General features: G+C 41.5%; 1 protein-coding gene across 3 annotated transcripts in view; it reads right to left on the bottom strand.

Moving 5' to 3' along the window:
* sema4bb (sema domain, immunoglobulin domain (Ig), transmembrane domain (TM) and short cytoplasmic domain, (semaphorin) 4Bb) overlaps positions 1-21,251 on the bottom strand; it is a 62,740-nt gene that overhangs the window by 14,752 nt on the left and 26,737 nt on the right. For all 3 annotated transcript variants that reach the window (XM_063478158.1, XM_063478169.1, XM_063478149.1), the window contains exons 3-8: positions 8,698-8,858; positions 7,766-7,828; positions 7,179-7,277; positions 3,615-3,726; positions 3,101-3,217; positions 2,440-2,597 (exon numbers count right to left, since the gene is read on the bottom strand). In XM_063478158.1, coding sequence (XP_063334228.1) covers positions 2,440-2,597; positions 3,101-3,217; positions 3,615-3,726; positions 7,179-7,277; positions 7,766-7,828; positions 8,698-8,858 — 710 coding nt within the window. The remainder of the gene's footprint in view (positions 1-2,439; positions 2,598-3,100; positions 3,218-3,614; positions 3,727-7,178; positions 7,278-7,765; positions 7,829-8,697; positions 8,859-21,251) is intronic.

Here is a 21,251-nt window from a genome sequence, read left to right as displayed (position 1 = left end):
TTTCACAGCCCTTCAGAGCGCACACCTGAATAAACAAAAGAAAGGAGGAGGGCAAGAAGGGAGCGGGGGCAGATAGGAAAGACTGGGAGAAGGAAAAAAACAACTCGGAAGCAGAATTATTTGGAAAATGCAAGTAAAACAGTAGTTAGAATACCATTAAATTAATCTTATCTAACAAGAAACATGCTCTCTTTTTCTAAGTGTCTGTCAAGATAAACCATGACACGCAACATGGTTTTGATATATTAAATAAAACCACATACCAACATATCAGGACTTGGCCTGACACAGAAAGAAAAGGGAGTGCGTGTTTTCTGACAGTTTGCAAAAGTGCATTAGATTTGGAGCCTGCCAAAAGGGAGGGGTCTTCATACCTCAGCTTTACTTAATCTGAGTTTAGCACTCACTCCTCAGCAGAGAAGGAGTACACAAGACGCACATTTAAATGTGATACACTGACATAAAAAAAGAAAAGAAAAAAAAAAAGTGGGAATTTTTGTGCCGGTCTTGATTTAGTCTTAGATTTTCTCTACTAAAGACACCTCCAACTGTGAGGTGCATCTTCCTAAGGGGTCATGGGAGAGGCAGGGATACTACACACGGTGAAAGGAACAGCTGCTTACTATCATTCTCAAAACAACAGGGAGCGTGTTCTACACTGTGGCCGCCGAGATCACTGCTCACCTATGGAGTCAACACAGCTCATAGAGGCAATTAAACCCTCATATCCCACAGTGACACAATTTGCAATCAAATATTGAGTCTTATGCCTCAAATCTGAACATGTACAAAATATTTTTATATTCAGAGTGAATGACCATTTCAGAGGACTTCATTATCTCAGAGGTCTCCTGCAAAAAAACAAGTGTAAATCTGTCATCTTAGGTTAGGAATCTAGCAATAGTTGTTTGTACGTGCATAAATATTATGCATTGGCAACAGGACTGCAAATAGCTGACAAGGCCTTTAGTGAAGCCAAGACGCCAAGAAACAAGGATTTTTTTCTTTTTAAAAACATGCTTTAAGTGGTCCTATATTTCTTTATTTATACTGTTGGATAGTATAAACATAGCCACCATTTTCAGGTCAGCGGCTATACAAGTAATCCCTGTGAATCACTGGCTCAGACTTTAGACTGCTCGATCTTGACGAGAGTGGCTGGTCATCTCAGCCGTAGAAGCTCCACCCATCTGCTATTCAAACGTCTGTTTGAGAAGGGCAGCCAATCAGAAGTAAGTTGACTTTAAGGGAAGATGGCCTTAAAAAAGGGAGAGGAACTTAAGTAAAAATGTGGAGCTGGAAATAATCGGGCCACCTAAGATACGAACATAAAAAAGAAAATGCAAATCACTTATTATTAAATCATTATGTACCCTGCAAAATGGATAATAAACCGCAAGCAGCACTACCATATTGCTATAGAAGAGCTTCTTCTGAAAAGACGTCAGAAAGGGAAAAGGGAGCTGCTGCATTCCTGTGAAATAATGGTGCTTTACAGAGCAGAGAAAGCTATTCTTCTGTCTATTGCACAGTTCATCTGCAGCAAGTTGCCACAGTCTGGGGGCACTTCTGTCAATGATTTCCATATATAGAACCCAGGAGGTGCTCTGCCGGCAGCAAGAGGTGTCGCCGCACCGAGTTCCAGAGCCTAGTAGGACTAAGTCATTAAGCTGTCACTTAAGATTACATGCTGTCCCCACGATTACTCACATTACTGCCTCCATGAACAAGAGACATCAGTCAGGTAGGGACGCTGAGTGCATGTATATCATGCAGCTTCATAGCCTTTTAATTGATCTGACGACAGGTGAAAGGGAATAGAGTTTGTGGCTGATTACCCAGGCTGATCAACCAAACTGAACTCTCGAGGAGAGAAGCGGGCGGAGGAGGAATGACGTCAATGGTTTAAATGATCCCAGTGAATTCTGCAGTTGCTACAGTTTGCATGCAAGAAAACAGGCCATATAGTAGGGTGGAAAAAGCATTTCATATTGCTGTGAAGCACTCTTGAATACTAATAATGCCTGCAAAGCTCAAAGGGCTGGCGGAGGAACGGCAAGGAGCTGGAGGGATGGACGAGTGCAGCTGACATTGTGAGGGAGATGGAAGGAGAGTGGGATATGACATTGCAGAGAAAGGGGAGGGAGGGAGCCTGAGACGAGGCAATGATTCAGGCAAGGGGAAACTATATCTGCTGAAAACATGCCTGTACAGTTAAATAGAGAAAAGTTTAAATGCACCAGTGACATGTTTCCATTGCAATTACTCAGGCATAATGTACAGTTAATGTTACCTAATGTGCTTTGACATGGGAGTGTCCCATCTTGTTTTGAGGCAATTGTGCCAGGATTAAGGACAGGAAGCTTGAGCCCTGCTGTGCCTCATACTTTTGCGTGATCATTTTGTGTAATCGCCTCACCCTAACCCCGTGTACATTACCTTACACACGCGAGCAATCCTCGACACTATGGTGTTGTCAAAGAAGTCAAATTCTTTTCCCGCCTCACTAAAGAAGAAGTAAATCTTGTCGTCGTCGCCCACAGAGTTGCCTATAGGCTGACTCTCCTCGATGTAAGCTGACCCGACAAAGACGGGATCTGTTAGAGATAGAAAAACACAAAAGCAAACGTGTGGTTAGACAGCTGCGTTGCACCTTTATTATCGACACAAGGGAACCTTTTTTTCCCCACTTTTTTCTGCCATCATAAATTTGGAAAAAGTCAGTGTCTGCACCAACAAGCTGTGATACAATCCTGCAAAGGAAGAGGAAACAGAATCCTCTTTATAATTGTACTCAGATGTCTCATCAGGAGCAGTCTGCATGAATTACCTAAAGATCAGAAGACAAGAGGAGTCTTAATTGTGCGCAAAGTGCAGCTTACTCTGGCGAAAGCAGTGGCAGCCGGATGAGGTTGTTTTGATGTGCATGTGCAGCGGCTGATAGGCTGGGCTCCCGCAATCTACAAGCGCTTGTCTTTGCTCTCAGTCTGCATGCATTAGTGAATGTGCCTCGCTAATGATCGCTGCTTTTTGGAGCTTATCTGCAGTGGTCGGTACATAATGGAAGATTTGTGGAAGGAAAAAACACATGGGAGTTTACCTTGCAGCCATTTTAAGGAGTTTTCTGTCTTCAGAGCAGTTCCCTGACCCAAACTCTTGTAAATGACTGGTTCATTCCCTTGAAAGTTACTAACAGTACCAGTATATAATTCACCATCTGGAGGAGAACAAAGGAAGAGAAAGATTGAACTGAATTTGGAATCAATAAAAATAACACATGACAAAGAAATAATAACAGGCTGGAGCTGAAGTCAGTAATAAAGTGAAATGTTAGCACATAACAGTCTGAGTGAGAATAGACAAATCATTTCTCCTCTTCATATCCAGTTCAATTATTTACTAATTGCTTGTTAAAGAAGTTGAACAAAAACAATGTCTGCTGCTGTCCGGCTATTTATCAGACAGTCTGAAGCAGACAAACAACATTAGCAGGCACATCATGACTCATTACTGAATCAAAGATGGAGTTGACATCAAAATAGTTTCAGAAACAGCTGCGCCCGCTTTCCCCGTCTAAAGGGAAGCCATTCATATAAGCGTGCATTAATACATACCAACAATGATGGCAGTTGATTTATACTCTGGATTAAAGGGGCAGCGACTGCGCCCATCTTCCATCATGACCTCGCCCTCTTCATCTCTCTCCAGTGTGAATGTTGACGTATTCTGGAGGCAGACACAAACAGCAAACGTCCCTGAGGCTCAGGCCAATTAAATTCTACTTATAGTAAAATGGTGAGCTAAAGTGAGCTCAGTGGTCACAAGATCATTTTCTCTATTACAATACACGCTGAACGCTGACATTTTGGATGTCTGGTCGCTTGAAATCGCTGTCGGACCATTGACGGGCTGTCTGATTAATAGAAGGTTTCTTCTGTGTACCCTCTGTCACAAGCAAACAGGCTATTTCATTAGTATGAAAAGGAAAACTATATCTAATGTACCAACCAACTTTAAAGAAAGATATTAAGGGACAATAAATCCTCAAAAATCTCACAAAACTGGACAATAAAGGCATCCTACTAAAAGATTAACCTTTGTTGCAGAGTGCTGACATTTTATTGCTGTTGAGCTGTTGTCTAAAAAAACATCACTGAGCTGCACTTTGCCTTCATTACTGTGAACACGGCTACCGTACTTTATCCTCAGCCCTACTTCCATAAATATTCGCTAATCCCTTGCTCCAAATATTCCCGAAACTATTCCGACACGGGTCGAGAGACATGCTTTTTCAAATTCTGCAGTGACCAGCTATTCTGGCAAATTATTGCTTTAAAAAAAACATAACATTTTGATTTACATCATAAGCAGGTACACGTGAATTTAGAGCGGTGTGCCAGAGACAGCAAAGGCAGAAAATCATTTTGACTCAAACTCAAATGATTCATTTATTGTAGAAATATACTTTATTTATCCATCTTCCAGTATTTCTCAGCATTTCTGATTTTAATTTCACAGTCTCTCCCAAAAATACTTGAATACAAAAACAAAACCATAAATAATATGAAGAAGCTTCTTGGAGGAGAGGCGAAACACCCTCAAGAAACTCCAACAAGTCCAGTTGCTTTTCTTTCCAACCTCTTAGAGAAACATAAATAATACACACGTGAAACAGTTACTGTACTTCCACTGAAGTCTGACTTCAACAAAACAAGCCTGTATCTTTAAATGTTCAAGTATTTTTAGTCCCATTTTGAGTTTCCACAGACATTTCTTTAAAACCTCAGTCAAATAAGTCTAGAAACTCATCAAAGATCTTCTTCCAAACACAGGTCACTGGGGAAAAATCTGTATTCCTGACTGGTTGGTGAGTGGTTTTGGAAGCTGCTGCCAGTTGCAAGCTAAATTGTTTACCAAAAAACTGCTTACGATTGCTTTGGCTGCTAGCAAGTTGCTGCAGTCGTCCTTAATTTGAATGGAAGATGCTGACTTGCCTGCAAACATTTTTCAAGTACTAGGGAAACTTGAAACAAATTGCAATGCAAACAATGAATGGACAATGTTGCCCTTCAAAGTAAAAGTTGGTTCTTACAACTGCAACCAACAGGGTTCAAACTTTATCTTTACCTTGTCTGCAGACTGCTCAGAGTCTTCCACGCAAACTACAGGAGACTGTGGCAATCTGCCAGTGACCAAACTGAGGTGGTTATTGGCACAACACTTGCTGTGATCAATTTTACAGAGTGACTAACAGCAAAATGGGGAATATATATTTTGACCTAGCAACCAGCGGTTGGCAGTTGGGCACTCACTGGGCTTCAGGCCTATTTGACTGAGGCCTTATCAAAGAACGGTTTGGTATGAAAAACATACTGGTCAGACTCTGTTCCCAGTGCATGTATATTAAAAACTGCTGCAGCCAGCGAGACTGTTTCCCAGTGGATGCTTTTACACGTTAAATAAGATGTCGTCATGTTGTCCTATTAGGAAGTGACTTTCAGTGATTGGACATGTCAAATTCCAATAGCCCATGAGGTCCACAAAACTGAATAACTTATCAAAATTGACAACTTTTGCTGTGGGTGAAAGACACTGCACTGAATCAAAATGCAGTCAGTCTATCAGGCTGTAGCCGGTGCCTTTTCAAAAGCCTGACAAAGGGAGCGAGAACAGTGAATTACAAGAAAATATATGGAGGACAATTGACGTTTCCACTGCTACACACTGTAGTCTGCTCTGTGTAAGGGAAAAAGTGACAGCATGTTGGCTAATCAGAGAGCGTGCTTCGTGACGCTTTCATTCGAAGCGTTAGAATCACGTCCAACACTTGCACATGCATTTGGAAGACATGTCGATAAAACACTGAATAGCCTCAGACTTGTATCAGAAGCGTGTGGCATAAGTTTTGCACCAAATCTAAATGTAGCTGGTCCGTCAGACAGCATTCGGCCTTGTTTGTCTGAGCTTCTAGTCCTGTTTGATAAAGCTGACAGAGGGCATGAGAACATGGAATCACAGAATACATATATGGAGAGCAATTGCAGTTTCCACTGCTACACACTGGTCTGGCTAATCAAAGTGAGCTTCTCATGAGGTCTTCATTGTGAACAGTTTTAGAGCCTCTAGCACTCTGAGGTCTTAAGGATGCTAAAGCTTGAGCTTAACTTTGTAATACATTATTACACAGGAAGAGGATGGAAGATTTTCCATTCCCATCACTTCATTTATATAGTTTTAAAAAAGAGATTCCTCTGCTGCCTCACAGCAAGAACAATTACATCTATCGTTAAAGCATTTAATGCACACATGGGAATAGGAGCATTGTCACAGGATAGACATAAATAATATATAAAGACAATTTGCAGTGATGATATTAACTTTAATCAAAAAGGACAGCATGGAGTTCCTCTGTTGCTGAGAAATATTCCCATGCTTCTTTATTATTAGATGTTGTTTTAATCTTAAGCTTGTTTAAGCTTGTGTCATTCATTTGATTGTTTACTGTATCTTTTTGGCTGACCATAAAACGTTCTGTGAGAAGTGGTAAAAAAAGAAATAAATAAAACATCCCTCATTGTTAATACTATACATCTCAGATCGTCTGGCCGCGAGGAATGCCCTGGGTGACACACAGAGTTGTGGACTCCGTCAACAAGACGAGTGTTCACCCAGACCAACTCAGACTTGCTCGGAATCCCAGATCAGGGCCTAACGTCCTGCCAAGTGATCCTCAGTCTGAGACTCTGACGTCAAAGGGCAGAGTTTAATGCCCTGCTTTGAGAAGCTGTGCTGTTGCCAAACTCTACTGCCGCCCTATCAAAGAAATCAGTGCCGTCCTACTCCCAGTTACCATCACTCCAAAATGTACTCCTCTGCTAGATAAACAGACCTACTGCTTCCCCTCTATCTGGAAACCACACAGCTCGTGTACCCCCTGTTGACTTGTCTGGCTCAAGTGCCTCAACAGGATTTGGTAACGCTTGGATAACAACAGATCCAATACTGACATGGTGGATAAAGGGGCTTGATTCCTAAAGAGTACCCCTAAAAATATTTATAAAATTCAGACCTGTTCTTGTGAGAGGAGATGAACTGAATAAATCAAGACTCTGTTTAATGATGGGAGAAAATCAACTCTTGCAGGTGAACAATGGGTAGATTGAGAGGTCATTACTTACTATGTAGGCGCAGACAGGACTGAAGGCATAGGTGCCACACACATAGAGATGAGTGCTATTCACCCGCAGAAGAATTTTGATGTAATTGAAGCAATCAGTCTGGAGGAGAACAAATGGAGAGCGTGTCAGGTCCATAAAAAATCACAAGAAATTCTAAGAATTGAATGTGATCTTCTCGAGAGCCCCTTAAAAATCGGCCTATAATACTCTTAATCATAAGCAAATCTTTCAGAGCAGGAAATGTAAATATTATTTGACAGAAACAGAAAAGTATTCCCCCTCTCCTCAAATACTGCTGGGAAAACCTCTCAGCATCACACAGCACTTTGCCTGGTGAGTTTTTTGTATTACACAGACCAGAGATTTACACAGATTACTGAGGCTTGTCGCCCAGAGATACAACAGCTGGCATGACAACAAGGTAACAGACAGACAGAAGAAGAAGAAAGAGCAATTCCCCAGTGAGCCTGCACACTTGATGAATCCATTTGTAACTGATGGAAAGGTTTGTCAACACACAGCTCCACCGTAATTTTTTTCCCCCCCTTACAACACTGCTCAAACAAACAGAAGAAAATGTCTCTCACCTCCAGGTTCTTCCCTTTGAAGCTACACTCGTCTCTTTTTCCAGCAGGAGTGCCCCATGTCAGCTGAAGTAGAGAAAGAAACCCTGAATAAGTCATGTGATAGATAGTGGAAACCCACAGATTCAGAGCCAATCTATAGAGAGCATATCCACTTCCACTGTACTAAAATGGGCTTCGATATGCACGCAGTGCTTTTGAGATCGTCCTCGATTGGTTGTTAAAATATTATTTTTACCTGATTTTAGAGAAGAGTTTGATTTTATGCTGAAATCCAAATGAAAACACTAGTGACATCATTTCATCTACTCTTAGAGGTCGACTTTGTCTACAAAAGAGTTCTGTTATTGTACGCTGACTGGTTAAGGACTAACGACAAGACGTACTCCCTTAATGGCACCCACTGTCAAACAATAACTGTGGCAGATAGAGCAAAACAGAAACTCGAATGTGTGCATAAAGCTGTGGTTATGTCTGATGCATTGGCCACTGCTCGCACAAACTGTGACGTCTGCACATCACCATAACTGTTTATGTTTGCGCTCAAAGTTTTTATGACTCGCTGCAGTCGTCTAAACTGTGAGCGTCGCTGCTCTGAGAAAAGTCACCGATTCATAGCAACAGAAGTCCAAATAGTAAAGAGACTGAGCAGGTGTTTCCAAACTTTTTTTTAAACTTTAATTTAACTGTATCTACTCTCTTGACTATATTAAAAAATATGGTGAAAATTGCCAGGATTTATTTATTTAACACCATCGGCCTACAACTCAAATTAATGACAAGTCCATAAAGTGGTAATTCAGGGCTTTAGATATTCTCCCTGAACTATCTACCAGCAAAATTTGTCACATGTGCGAGCCTGGTGAACCAGCAATTTGGGTTTTAAACATGCAATTTGGACTCAGATGAGGCATTTGGCATTTTGTTACACTCACGTTCTTCTGCAGCTTGATTTTGCTGATGTCCGAGAGGCTGAGGGCGAACAGTGCCTCCCTGGCTCCCACATACAGCATGTCGTCTTCCTGGCTGAGCAGCAGAGAGGTGTAATTAAAGACGCCGTTTGCCGAGAACCTCTTAGCTGATCTTTCCTTTGCATCTGGAAAAAGACGACACACAAAAACACAGACACACACACAGCAGATTATTATCACACAGCAGAACAGAAAGGAACAGATTAGTACAGAACATGTCCTGATGCTCAAAGCACAGAAAAACAGATGACTGATCTGATTTTATTTTTAAGGAGGGGGGGCTTTTAAGTGCATGCACTCAGTAGCACTTAATCATGGACACCCGGTTAACCCAGAAATGTCTGTCAACCCCTGCAGAACACCATGACATGTATCCCACTTTTCTGCAGGCCTCTGACATTCAAATTCCAACGTAAGATGAGCAGAAGACAACCGTTCCTTAAGCTGACAGGAATTTCTGTTTTAGCACTCCAAAAAACTGAGAATCTCAAGGTTACATAAAGAACCACAAACCAAAACTACAGCCAACACTTGCTTCGAGATTCAGTCAAATTAATTTTATGGCACACAGCATGAACTCTTATCAAACTCGTCTTCCTTGAGCCTCACTCTTGGGCGCGACTGTCTTCTCCGCTTCTTTAGTCGCAGCCACCAGCTTCTCCGTGAGAAGACACACACCACTGAGCCACGTCTACGCTTCTCTGTGCTGGCCGACCCCCTTTTCGTTCGAATCATTACTGGCAGCGAGGTAAAAGCTTCCTTTGCTCAACACTAATCTAAGTCTCCCTGATTCTGCAGCTTCTTCAAAAAGATCTCTTAAGCAGTGGGCCAGAAGTCAAATGAGCTACTTTTTCCCCACGTTGCTCGATTTCCTGCAGCTTCAAATGATTCTTCTGATTAAATACAGACTTGATGTACACATTGCTCCTTTTATAGCATTTCCCTTAGCATCACAGAGGACTCAGTGTTCTCAATAGTGGCATCAGAAGCTTTTTACTGCTTTCTACTGTGAAGAGGATTGGATTCATTTTTGGAGCGAGCTTTTATAGGCAGCAGGAGGTCTGACAATTGGTCACTTTTCGCTAGGACTAACCGTATAATACACCTCAAACAGACCAAATATAAAAGCAAAACAAAACCCAATAAAGTGTTTTATTCAAGACCTTCAGGGTTTGGACAAATCACAATCAAGTGGGGCCCATCTTTTTGTACATTAATGTTATTGCGTCATATTTGACATTCGTTTTCTCAGCTCAGAAAAGCTGACCAAGTGCATGTAATATAAGATCAGTGCATTCTCTGCCTACACGCATCCCACTCTTTGCAGCTTTTGACCATCTTTGTAAATGTTTATCTCTTGCCTCCCGTTCCAAACATATTAAAACACACTCTGTGTCCTTTGCAAGCCAAAACACTGGAGGTCACGGACTCCATTTGCTTGTCCAAATAAGATTACTGGCTCGAATCTGAGGCCGTAAACACTAATATTTGCTGCAGTTAAACCATTTACAGCCTTTTCCACATGTATAACCAGTAAGCTGGATTCAAATTTAGACACTTCTGACAGAAAAAAAAGACACCAGCAAGAAGTTTTCCCTCAACACTACCAGGTGGTGCATTGGCCCATAATGCAAATGGAGCTGATAAAGCTGCAATAAATGTTTACAACCCTACAACCCATGACTTAAACTTTTCAATATGCTCACAAACAAATGGTTCATCTAACACTCAAGGCACTTTGGCAGATGATGGTCTTCCCCTTGTGGGAGTGAAAGCCAGCTGCACAAGCCACATCTTGTCCACAATCAAAGTTTAGGCTCTTTCTGCAGTTACAGTGCTCGTTCTGTTGAAAACATTGTGACATCTGGAGTCAATGGAGACCAGGGTCCATCATTAAAATTATGGGGAGGGGATACAAAATAATTATAATAATAAAAGCATATTTCCTATAGTCATGCAGGTGTCCTTCTGGACAGGAAGAAATTGAATTTTTCCTGTAAAGAGAACGAAAAACTGGTTTTATTTCAGGGTAAATTAAATGTGCTAAAACATCCTTAAATGCTCATAAAGTGAGGTACACTCAGTCCCAGCAGACCCTGCAGACAAAGGAGTGCCATCTCTCCTCTCAACAGGGGGACATATCATAGATTGTGATTGCCAGGATTCCCCTGGGTTTTGGACATTCACTAGAACCAAAAACAGCCTTTCCACCGCATATTAAAACTCCCTGACATAAATCACAGTGACAATCTCTTAGACAGACAATGGAATAATGAGCAAGGGGGAGGGCAAAGTCATGAAACTTTTACTCTGGAAGCAGGATGAGGCTACTTAGCAGGAGGTTGGGTTTGAGGTTGGGGCTCTGAGTGGGAGTTGTGGTAACCAGGAAGACTGGATTGAGATGTTGAACTATGAAGAAACATGCAGACAGAGGAAAGATAGCTTATTTTCAAAGCACTTTGAGATGGATTTCTGATAAGAGCAGAAGGTCAAGTAGTAACAAAAATCAGAGTTGTGTCAAGCTGCAGTGATTTCAGAAAGAAAAACCAAAGCTCCTCCCTTCAGAGGCTGGTTTTTGAGGGAGATTTCTGAAGTCTACGATGCAGTAGATCGCTTGTGTGTTTTGACATGATTGCAGCAGAACACCGGGCATCCACAGACAGCAGCAGCAACTGCAGGTCATTTCACAGCCAGGCTCCAGTTCCATTCATCACCCGCTTGTTTAATCAGCTGGCTGTCACCAAGTGAGGCCATCAACCTCTGCCAATGGTCATCACATCACACCTACCAGCAATATAACTGCTTTATTACTGGTGTTAACATGCTGAATTAGTTAGCAGGTTCTTTGAATTCCAACATGGAAGTCAAATAAGGTGATTTGCCTGAATTCTCCATGGTTATGGAGAGTGCAGTTAGAAGAACAAGGTCTGCATGCAGCACTAACACAGCATCCAAGAGCCCAATGTCTCGTCTCCACTGAGACTTAATAACCTCTCAGTTATTAATTATGTGGAATTCAATTTTGCAAGCGTATTAAATGTATTTATTCACTGTGATTTTCTTCATTTCACTGGAGCTAGAGATGGCAGGAAGAAATCAGATCACAGAGGATTTCAGCGAACAGATGCTTTGTGATTACGGAACTGTTTGCTTGAGAGTCAGGGAATCAAACTAATTCTGTGCACACACAATGAGCGGCTACATACGTCATGAATTTAAGAAGAGATTTGTAAGCCAGCCAATGCAAATGCATATCCTCCTATTTTTCATATATTAAATGTGTTTATGGAGGGGATTTAATATATTCTAATATGTATATAAAAGCCTATAGATGTGAATTCCAGTGTGCACAACTGAGCCTAAAATGCGATGTGTGTATGTGAATGTTGCAATGTGAGCAGTGTTTACTGGTTTCAATAAGTGCTTGTCTGCTTGGAGAAAAAGCTGAAAAGGCAAGTAGTACTGGAGCATAGCCCCCCCCAAAACTTACCTATATTATATGCATAGCTATTGTGACATCACCTCTAATTTCTATAGTCCAATTTCGAACCCTTGAGATGATGTTTCTAATGTCATCATTGTGGTTGCAAGAAATTGGATGTCACAAGGAGGGGTGCATCTGACCGTGTTCCTCATTGGCTAATGGATTTCAGGCACTTCTGAGTTGGCTTCAAAAGCCCATTGGTCTGCCAGGATTTAAATATGCTGGCCTGCTTTGACCCACCACCATGGGTGGTGCTAGTCGTTAGCTGTCTGTTACTTTGATGGGTTTCTAGCGCTAGGAGAAACTAGGAGGTGACCTTTTTTGATGTGTGTGACTTTGCGCTTTTTCAGTGTAAGCATCAGACAAATATCATAGTTTACTGTGTAGTTAAATGTAATTAAGTTACTTAGCACTAATGCACAAGTCTGTGGATGCACTTTTCTAACTAAGCTAGCTAGTGTTAGCTCATAACTTCATGATTACCTCTCACTCAAACGTGACTTCTGGCTTCAAGAAAAAAAATGCATGGTAACATAATAAACTCAAGGCTTCAGCAGAGCACACACCAGTTGGTGGAGGTCACAACATATGTCCGTTTTTTGAATACAGCCCATTACCTTTTATTTCCTTGTTTACAGCCTTTATGTGGTAAGCCAAGTGGTGCTGCAGCTGGCTGAAGGTCATATTTATAATGCACACATGAGAAAAATAAATCTTCTCATGCAACTTTCAGAAATAAACTTTCAGAAGTACAGTTCTAAAAAAGGTTCATCTGTTCTTTTAACAGGAACCCAGACCTTGAGAAAAACATAAAAGGAATACACTAGGATTTACTTTCCTCTGAATCCCTTTATTCACATCACAGCTGCGCAAGTTCAGTGGGTGCTTACTCACCATCGAGGTAACTAAGATATCATCACAGGGCGCCAGCTTGCAGACGCAGTGTTACTGAGAAATACTATTAATGGTAGCACTTTGGCAGGAATCACATTTAGGGGGGGGGGGGAGAAAAAAAATGGCACAGGATAAATTTTTTTCCAAAAGGTTTAATGGGAGATTTTAGGGTGGGGTGACTGATTGGCTGCTTGGTAGGTATACGCCTGCCAGAACACTGAGTGTAAACATGCCCCAGATTTACTATAGCAGCATGAGCCAAGTCACAAGGCACAAGGGGGCAATGGGGACAAAGGGGCTCGCTTGCAGCTAGGATGAGAAAACCAAAAGGAGGAGAGGGTAACAAAGCTGATATCAATCTCAGACAGAGCTTGGCTTATCTTGCATGCAAGGCACCAATTTATATATTTAAAGAAAAAAAGAAAAGCAAAGCAAAACAAACACTATCTCTGCCCTCAGCTAAATAAAGCTACACAAGAGTGCACAGCTTCAAGGCTCTCTGTTTGACATGATTTGACAAAGGGTTTGATAGCAATGCTGGAGCTGACAGAAGTCGCTTCAAGGTCATCTCAGCTCTGCTGCTCCCGATGCTTAGGCGAAGTGATGTTATTTCATCGCCGGTGACTACTGGCAACTAAAAGCAGAGCGGCTCTGATCTGATATCTACTGCTGTAGTTTACCTGCCAAGTCAGCACAGAAACAGTTTGTCTGCACAGTCGGACCTCTGATGAGGAGACAAAGTGTGTTAGAGGAGCAGGGGGTACTAACTGGGAAACACCACAGGAAAATAAAAATGACTAGGGCTATCCGAGAAGATTCTGTTCCCGTTAAAGAAACATGACGCCAATTCTGGGAGATATTTGCTTTCTGCACTTCTTCCATGTCACGTGTATGTGGCAGGTTTGCAAACAGCATCTTTATGCAAGTAGTGTCTAAAAGATATTCCTTTTAAAATGAAAAGTCAAGAAAAAAAAAAAAAAAAAAAAAAAAAAAAAAAGGGAAAAATTGACTTTACCGGATGGGAAATAAAGCTGACAGTACTGAACTCTACAGTATCCACAAAGCCAGGCCATGAGGCTTACATGTACTGTGGTGTTTGTAATAACGGCTTTGCTGCACTTGTAGATGTGAGTGAATATGCTGTCTGTTCTGTTCATGTCTTAATGTGTGTGTGAGAGTGTGTGCATGTCATACTGAGAGACAGCTGGGCCTTGCAGATAATAACCAGAGCCTGACAGTGTGCAAGTCCAGTGTTTGTTTGCATGTGAGGATTATGCTTTTTCTTCCCCTTTTCTTTTAAAAAAGGGAAAAAAAAGGTGTTAATGGTGCCATATGGTTACAGGTGCATAAATACATCGGAGCAGCAACAGAAAACCGTGCAACGGCAGAATGTTTGTTTGAAATGTGTGTAGCCTACAAGCCATGCAATTCTTGAAAAAGCTTCCTTCACCAGCTGAAGAAGAAAACATCTGTCCAACACATATGTAACAAGGATGAGGTCAGTGCATAAAGCACAGCATAGCTCTAAAAGCAGAGGAGCTGACAGAGACAGCATGCTCTGCCCTGTAATTAAAGGCTCTTAGGTGTCATCCTGATGCACTCAGAACTGGCATGCGCCCGCCCAACACTCAGACCAGCAAGGCGATGTGGCGCAGTGTTCCATCACAGCTGAAAGCTTACAAAATCCTGATGATGAGGTATCTGAGTGAGTTATTCAAACACAGACCTTGAAACTCAGAGAGGGAGAGAGGAGGAGACAAATATTTGGCATCATTTCCCTCACTCAATTCAAAGCAGACGTGCCTGTGCTTGTCGTGTGGGGTGCCTTTTCAAACACTCCTCCTCCATCCTCTTTAGTGGGGGTGGGCAATACCACCACATTTAAGATATTAACAATAAACTCCTACAGTGTTTACAGTTTGCCTGTTTGCTTTAGCTCCAAGGGCACATTGGGTTCAAGTCCTGTATGGCACAAGTGGGTGGTGGGCCATTAGCTACTCTGTGTCAACAGGAAAAAGTAATGCTTATCATAGCGATGTAATGTTTCAACAAAAACAAGTGCTCCTATAATTTGAAGAAACAGATGGGAAAACTAGTTTTAGACTCCAATAGGTGTGAAATCTCCGCAAGTGCTAAGAGTTGCTATTGCAGACAAGTGACGCCAAGACGTAACAGTAGCACAAATGCACATACCCTTGTATTTATGTGCCAAGAACTAAAATGTGTGATGAATCAGTTTAAGAATTCACTGAACTCAATACTGAGACTTTCTCGCAGTAGTATCAGTGATTGAGGGAATTAAGCCCACCTCTATTCTACAGATTTTAAAGCTGTAACAGGCTGATGTGATTCATATGATGTGAAGCAGGTATAACTGTTTCATATCGCCCAGCACTAAAGCACAAAAAAGGCTAATGGGAAGGCCAATTTGCCAGGTGTTTCAGGAAGGCACTGAAGAGTTAACATCCTGAACTGATGCTTGATGAAAAGTCCTGAGAAAAATTAGGGAATTGCAATAATATTTGGAGCTGCTAATTAGCTACACAAAAATTTGTGGCGAAGCAATTGCTGTTAAAATATTTAATGAAATAAGAAAAATCAGAGGGTAAGAAAAATAATGATTCACCCTTCTTAAACAAAAAAAACAAACAAACAAAACAAACAAAAAAAAACAAACAAACAAAAAACAGGTAATGGTAATCAATCCAACGACTGTCATTTTTGCTTGTGCTAAAGAGATTCACTTACACTCCCTTCTATAAGACAGGAGTGCTTACTGAATTGCTTGATAACTATGTCCCACCCAACTGGATTTGAATAGGGGGGGAACAAAAAGTCATGCGAGTCCATAGCACAAATGTCCAAATCTAGCTGGCTTGCAACACTTACAGATTAGTTTCTGCTGGAGTTAGAATCCCATCAAAGTACATGTTGATGGGCACCAGTGGAACTGCTCTCAGTTTACAAAGTACACACACTTAGGACTGCCATGTGCTGAAAGTCTTTTAAAGTGCTACGACAGCATATAAACACAACCTGGTGAGTGCGTACGTGTGTGCATGTGTATCTCTGGAGAGGCTCTTGATGAGAAGAGCAGGCTGGAGTCGCACCGAGTCTCATGCTCTCCACTCATCCACCACATAGTGACCAAGGATGAGAAGTGGTCAAGCACACTGGTTTACACTAATGGCTTTTCACTCACACACTCAGACACACACACAGACACACCTTGGATGAAGGGCTGCATGCTTTTCCTCTTGCTCTTCTACCATCATGTTTATTTCTAATAGCCCTGCTGATATCAGAAGCCTGGTGAGTTCAGGATCAGCTGCACTAGTCTCCACACTTGAGCATAAGGTTTACCATTGACCTGCCATGGTTCAAAAGCATCACAACCTAAAGACTGATAATGTGGCTGATTTTTTAAAAAAGAAGCCAACTATTAAAAGAAAAGAAAGGGGGGAAAAAAAGAAGAAAAAAGTGACTTTATCACATAAAACACAGAAGATATGCAGTGAGACACTGCACTGGAGGACACACGTGAGTCTCTTTTCCACACACATCCACTATAGCAGGAGTAAAATGCATATGGAGTGCATTAAATACTGGAAGCAAGTCAGGAAAGTTCAGACTTCTAATGAAAGATACATGAGACGGCTGCTTTTAACCATTTCAGTACAGCCTAAACTGAAAGGTAAAACCTGAAGAGTTTCCTGAAAAGTGCAAGAGTAGACACCTTTTTTTTTTTTTTTTAATAAAGTGCACTGCATTCTGAAATGTTGGTGCTGTTATATGAATCAGTTCTGGCATATAATCATATCACCATATGGACACCAGGTTTTAATGCAATTTATTCAAAGTACTTTTTTCCAGAGGGAAAAAACCCCAACAACCAGAACACGTGTGCAATTCAATAGTGAGGAAAAAAGTGTTGCTATTCAAGTGGCTTTAAGCACAAAAAAAAAATAATGGAAAGATGTCAGAAGTTCCACAAATTTCAAGTCATCGTCAGCAGAATCCATAGGAAGTCAATCAAACAGTCATGGTCTCTGCTAGAGGAGGGCAAACCTGCTCTGAGCTAGCCATTATATACAGTTAGACCATTACAGACACGCGAGTGTAAACAATAGAGCCAGCAGAGAAGTAAATCTCCTCGTAATGCAGCAGGTTTAAAGGAGTTGCGATTTGAAGTCATTTCTGGTAAACCAAACATTTCATGGCCTTCAGGCATTCGTCATACTGCAGTTTGTGGTGTGTTTTAATAAGTCAGTTGTGTTGCTTTCTGTGCAGACACAACTCTATAGCACTTGTTGCATAAGATTTGTTCTTGGTTAACATCACTTGCCCTAAATCCAAAGCATTTCCGAACAGATGATCTGCTTCAGACGACGAGCTCTCTGCATTCTGCTGTGCAAAACCTTTGATTTTTGATGAACACTTCTCGTAACGTAGCGTTACTCGTAAGACACTGCAAGCCATGCGGTGCAGGATTGGCATTACATGGTGATTTGTGAGGTCCAATATCACATGATAAAATTGTGATCAAGATTAAAATGTAATTAATTGTGCAGCCCTAACTTAAGGTGGGTCTACATTCTACTTGGTAGCAATCCTGAAAGAAACATTTTGAAAATAATGAACGGCATTATTTCATTTCATTTCTCAAATGCCAAATAGCTGGAACGGTTGTTTAGGAAGAAAAACTCGTGAAAAACTCAAGTGTTTACAAAAGATGTAAAACCTTTCATTAATAAGCAGAACACGTATAAAGACAAATGACATCCCGTTTGTTTCAAGCTATTTAGTCTTTGTGTTTTATTTTCAGGACTGTTTGCTGTGTCTGTCCATTTTTTCCTATGGAATGAGTTGTTTTTACTGCAAATTGTCGTGCATGGACAATGAGCAGTAAATTGTTGTTGGGCGTCTTTTTTCCCCCAGTGGTTTTCTTTTTGTTTGTTTTGTCATTCTTGTTTGAAATAAATAAATAAATAAATAAATAAATTCTTGAAAGAATGCCTTTGACAGAAATGTGTGCAAAAGCCATTTGTTCTCAGACAAGTCCACTACAATGCAGATTCAGCGCCACAGAAACCAAATGAAAGCTTTTTCATGTTACAGTCGAACAAGAAAAAGCCTTTTTGTGTTATAGCAATGGAAAAACTCAGAACCTCTGCTGTTAACTTTTTAATAGTGATTAGGCTAACCAAATGTACACTCCAGCACAGCTATCCAAAATTGCCTAATGACACTCTTTAACCTCACATTCCTCGCTGTCCATCTAAATTATTTGCTAGACCATCATTTCGCGCTGCTTGCCATTTCCTTTAAATCAAATGTTCCTAATCGAAATTTGCAAAGTTTAAACTTTTCTGTCGCATTCTCTAGACCGTGCGAGTGATGAGTCCATTAAAACATCTGAAAGAGACAGGGTTGATGTGCTGCAATTATCTTCCATTGTTATGGCCGTTATGGTTTTTGTATGCAGGCACTTGTGAGTGCCACCTCTGCTGGAAGCCACAGACCGCTTTTCTTTCAGGATCAGTGGGCGTGTCCTTGCTGGGTTTTAGGTGGCCATCGGAGCATGTCTAAAACCTCACCAGCCTTTGCTCTGAACAACCACCCCCAGCCCCCCACCCCCATCCCTTCTTGCTGCCCCTCCTCTGTTTTTGAACCGCGATCCACACACTGCCAAGGTCAGTGGATTAGCATGCATGAGAGAAAGCGGACAATATTCGCCTAACATAAACCAAACGTACACAAGAAAGGACACTGTGTACACAGAGCATACACAGCATGCTCTGTAGCTTGGCTTAAATGGGCATTTTCATTTGCTCCTCTAAAAGTGTTAAAGCTGATCTGATCTGTCCCCTTTGTTTTACACAGTCTATACTGCTGCACATGAAAACACTAATGATAGAAAGCAGTAACTGACAGACTCTCTAGATGCTACTTGTGTTCAGAGCTGGATTATGTATCTTTTGTTTTAGAACCTTTCTTCCAGATTCCCTCTTAACATTATCACAGTAAAAGCAGATCTTCGCGTTGTAGGTAAAAAAAAAAAAAAAATTCAGGAATTGTAGGGAACTTATACATTAGATTTAAGTATAGCAGCAAGAATTGATGTGAACTCATCTGTGTTGTGTCTTGTGCCTTAAACCAACTAGAAACTAAAAAGCAATAATAAAAAGGGAACAAAGAAATGGGTGGAGGGAGGCGATCACCACCTAATCAAATTAAAACGCACCACTAAAGTACTGTGTTTAATGTAGAACACGATTATCTGGCATTTAGGGAGCTTGTTCAATCTGTACAAAAATCCACTCAAATGTAAAAGCACATTTTTCTTTCAGTGTGAGTAAGGTTACAATGTTTTCTCTGCTGTCGCATTATCCCTAACAGACAGACACTGCTATGAGGCAATCATCTCAAGCATCTCTAAGCAAATTTCTTTAAGGTCAAATTATTGATTCAAGAGGAAGATGATTAACAGCACTAAAACAATGATATTCGATTTAGTTCCCCAAATAATTAGACTGTGGTGGCGGTAGGGGTACAGGGTGTGTTTGGGCACACATGGACACAACCACACAATCTTAAGATACCATATACTTTTGTTACCGACTTGGTTCATAACCTTCATGGACAGACTTTCTAGGCACAGCCAAGCAACAGATGGTTACCAGTTTGGTGACCTCAGGATTACCTCTGCCTTTTGCGGATGATTTCTTCTGGATTCATCACTAGCTGACCTCAGCATGCACTGGAGCAAACTACATCCGAGTGTGAAACAACAGGAATGTGAATTAGCATCTCCAAGTCTGGTGCCAGAAGAAGGTGATGTGCCCACTCCGGGTCAAGGCAGATTGCTACTCCAGGGGTAGCAGTTCAAGTATCCTGGGGACTTCTTTACGACAGAGTAGAGTAAAGCAGTAAATGCAAACATTGGCATGGACTGGTAGTGATGTGGATTCTATATCAGTCTGTTATGGTAAAGAGAGCTGAGTGTGACAGCAACGCTGCTGATTTACCAGTCAATCTACGTTACAACTTTAATCTATAACCATGAGCAGTGGTTGGAAGCGGCTGAAACGACCTTCCTTTGTAGGTTGTTGTGGAAAAGGAGCTATAAGGGAGCTCTCCTAGTACCTTTACAGCTCAGTTTAACTCAACTTGGATTTTAAGGTTTTTCAATTAGGTTGTAGGACCTGGTACCGGGTGCTTTTTGTAGTATCTACTGAGACGATTTCCACTTAATCTGAACTGATCCAAAAATGAAACGTTGGACTGTATGCCACCGGTGGCCAGTCAGTAACAAATTTTGATGACTAATGAGGGTGGCTCCTCACAAAAATTCACCAATTTTGAAACATGGCAATGAAAGAAATAACTACATAAAAAAATCCCACTGTGGTCCTTCAGTCTAACAAAAAGCCATACACCGAGCAGCAGAATACCGTATCTCAACTTCCACTGTTGTGCAGTTTGTGTCGCATACAAATGATGTCATGTTCGGCCGCTTTGCTATAACGACCCCACGCACATTAGTACTCAATTGTAATGGGAAACAACTGAAACCCCGTACAGTTAAGTTGAGTAGGTACTAGTGGAAAAGGTCTATTAGAGAAAGGATGAAGCGCTTGGTCATTTGGGAGGGGCTCAAAGTAGATCTGCTACCCCTCTACATTGAAAGAAGCCAGCTGATGTGGTTTGGGCGTGTCCTACTGGCGAGAGGCCCAGGACACCCTGGGGGGATTACTTTGTGGTCTAGGAAAGCCTCTGTGTCCCTTGGAAGATCTAGAGGTGGCCAGGGAGAGGGAGGTCCAGGCAACTCTGCTTTCAGGGGTGGCAGTCTAAGCAGAGAAGTGGCAGAAAATGGATGTAGAGGTGGATGGATACTACTCTCCAGTAAGTTCCTCATCCTGTGGACGGAAACTTGACAGTCTCCACAGCAGCAAAAGCCCTTCTGCTGCAGCCTTAGTGAGCTCAACTTAAGCCCCTTTTTCATTAGTACCTACTCTGTCCTACTTGCCACAACTTGACTTGGATCGACTGGTTTTCCATTACAATCGTGTCCCACCTAATGTTTGCTGTTGTCGTCATAACAACGCAGCTGAGCGTCCCGTGACGCAATTAGTATGCG

Source organism: Pelmatolapia mariae, linkage group LG1 (genome assembly GCF_036321145.2).
Source record: "Pelmatolapia mariae isolate MD_Pm_ZW linkage group LG1, Pm_UMD_F_2, whole genome shotgun sequence".
NCBI classification, from domain to species: Eukaryota; Metazoa; Chordata; class Actinopteri; order Cichliformes; family Cichlidae; genus Pelmatolapia; species Pelmatolapia mariae.
Note: the sequence above shows the minus strand (reverse complement) of the source record. Positions and strands in the feature narration are given on the sequence as shown.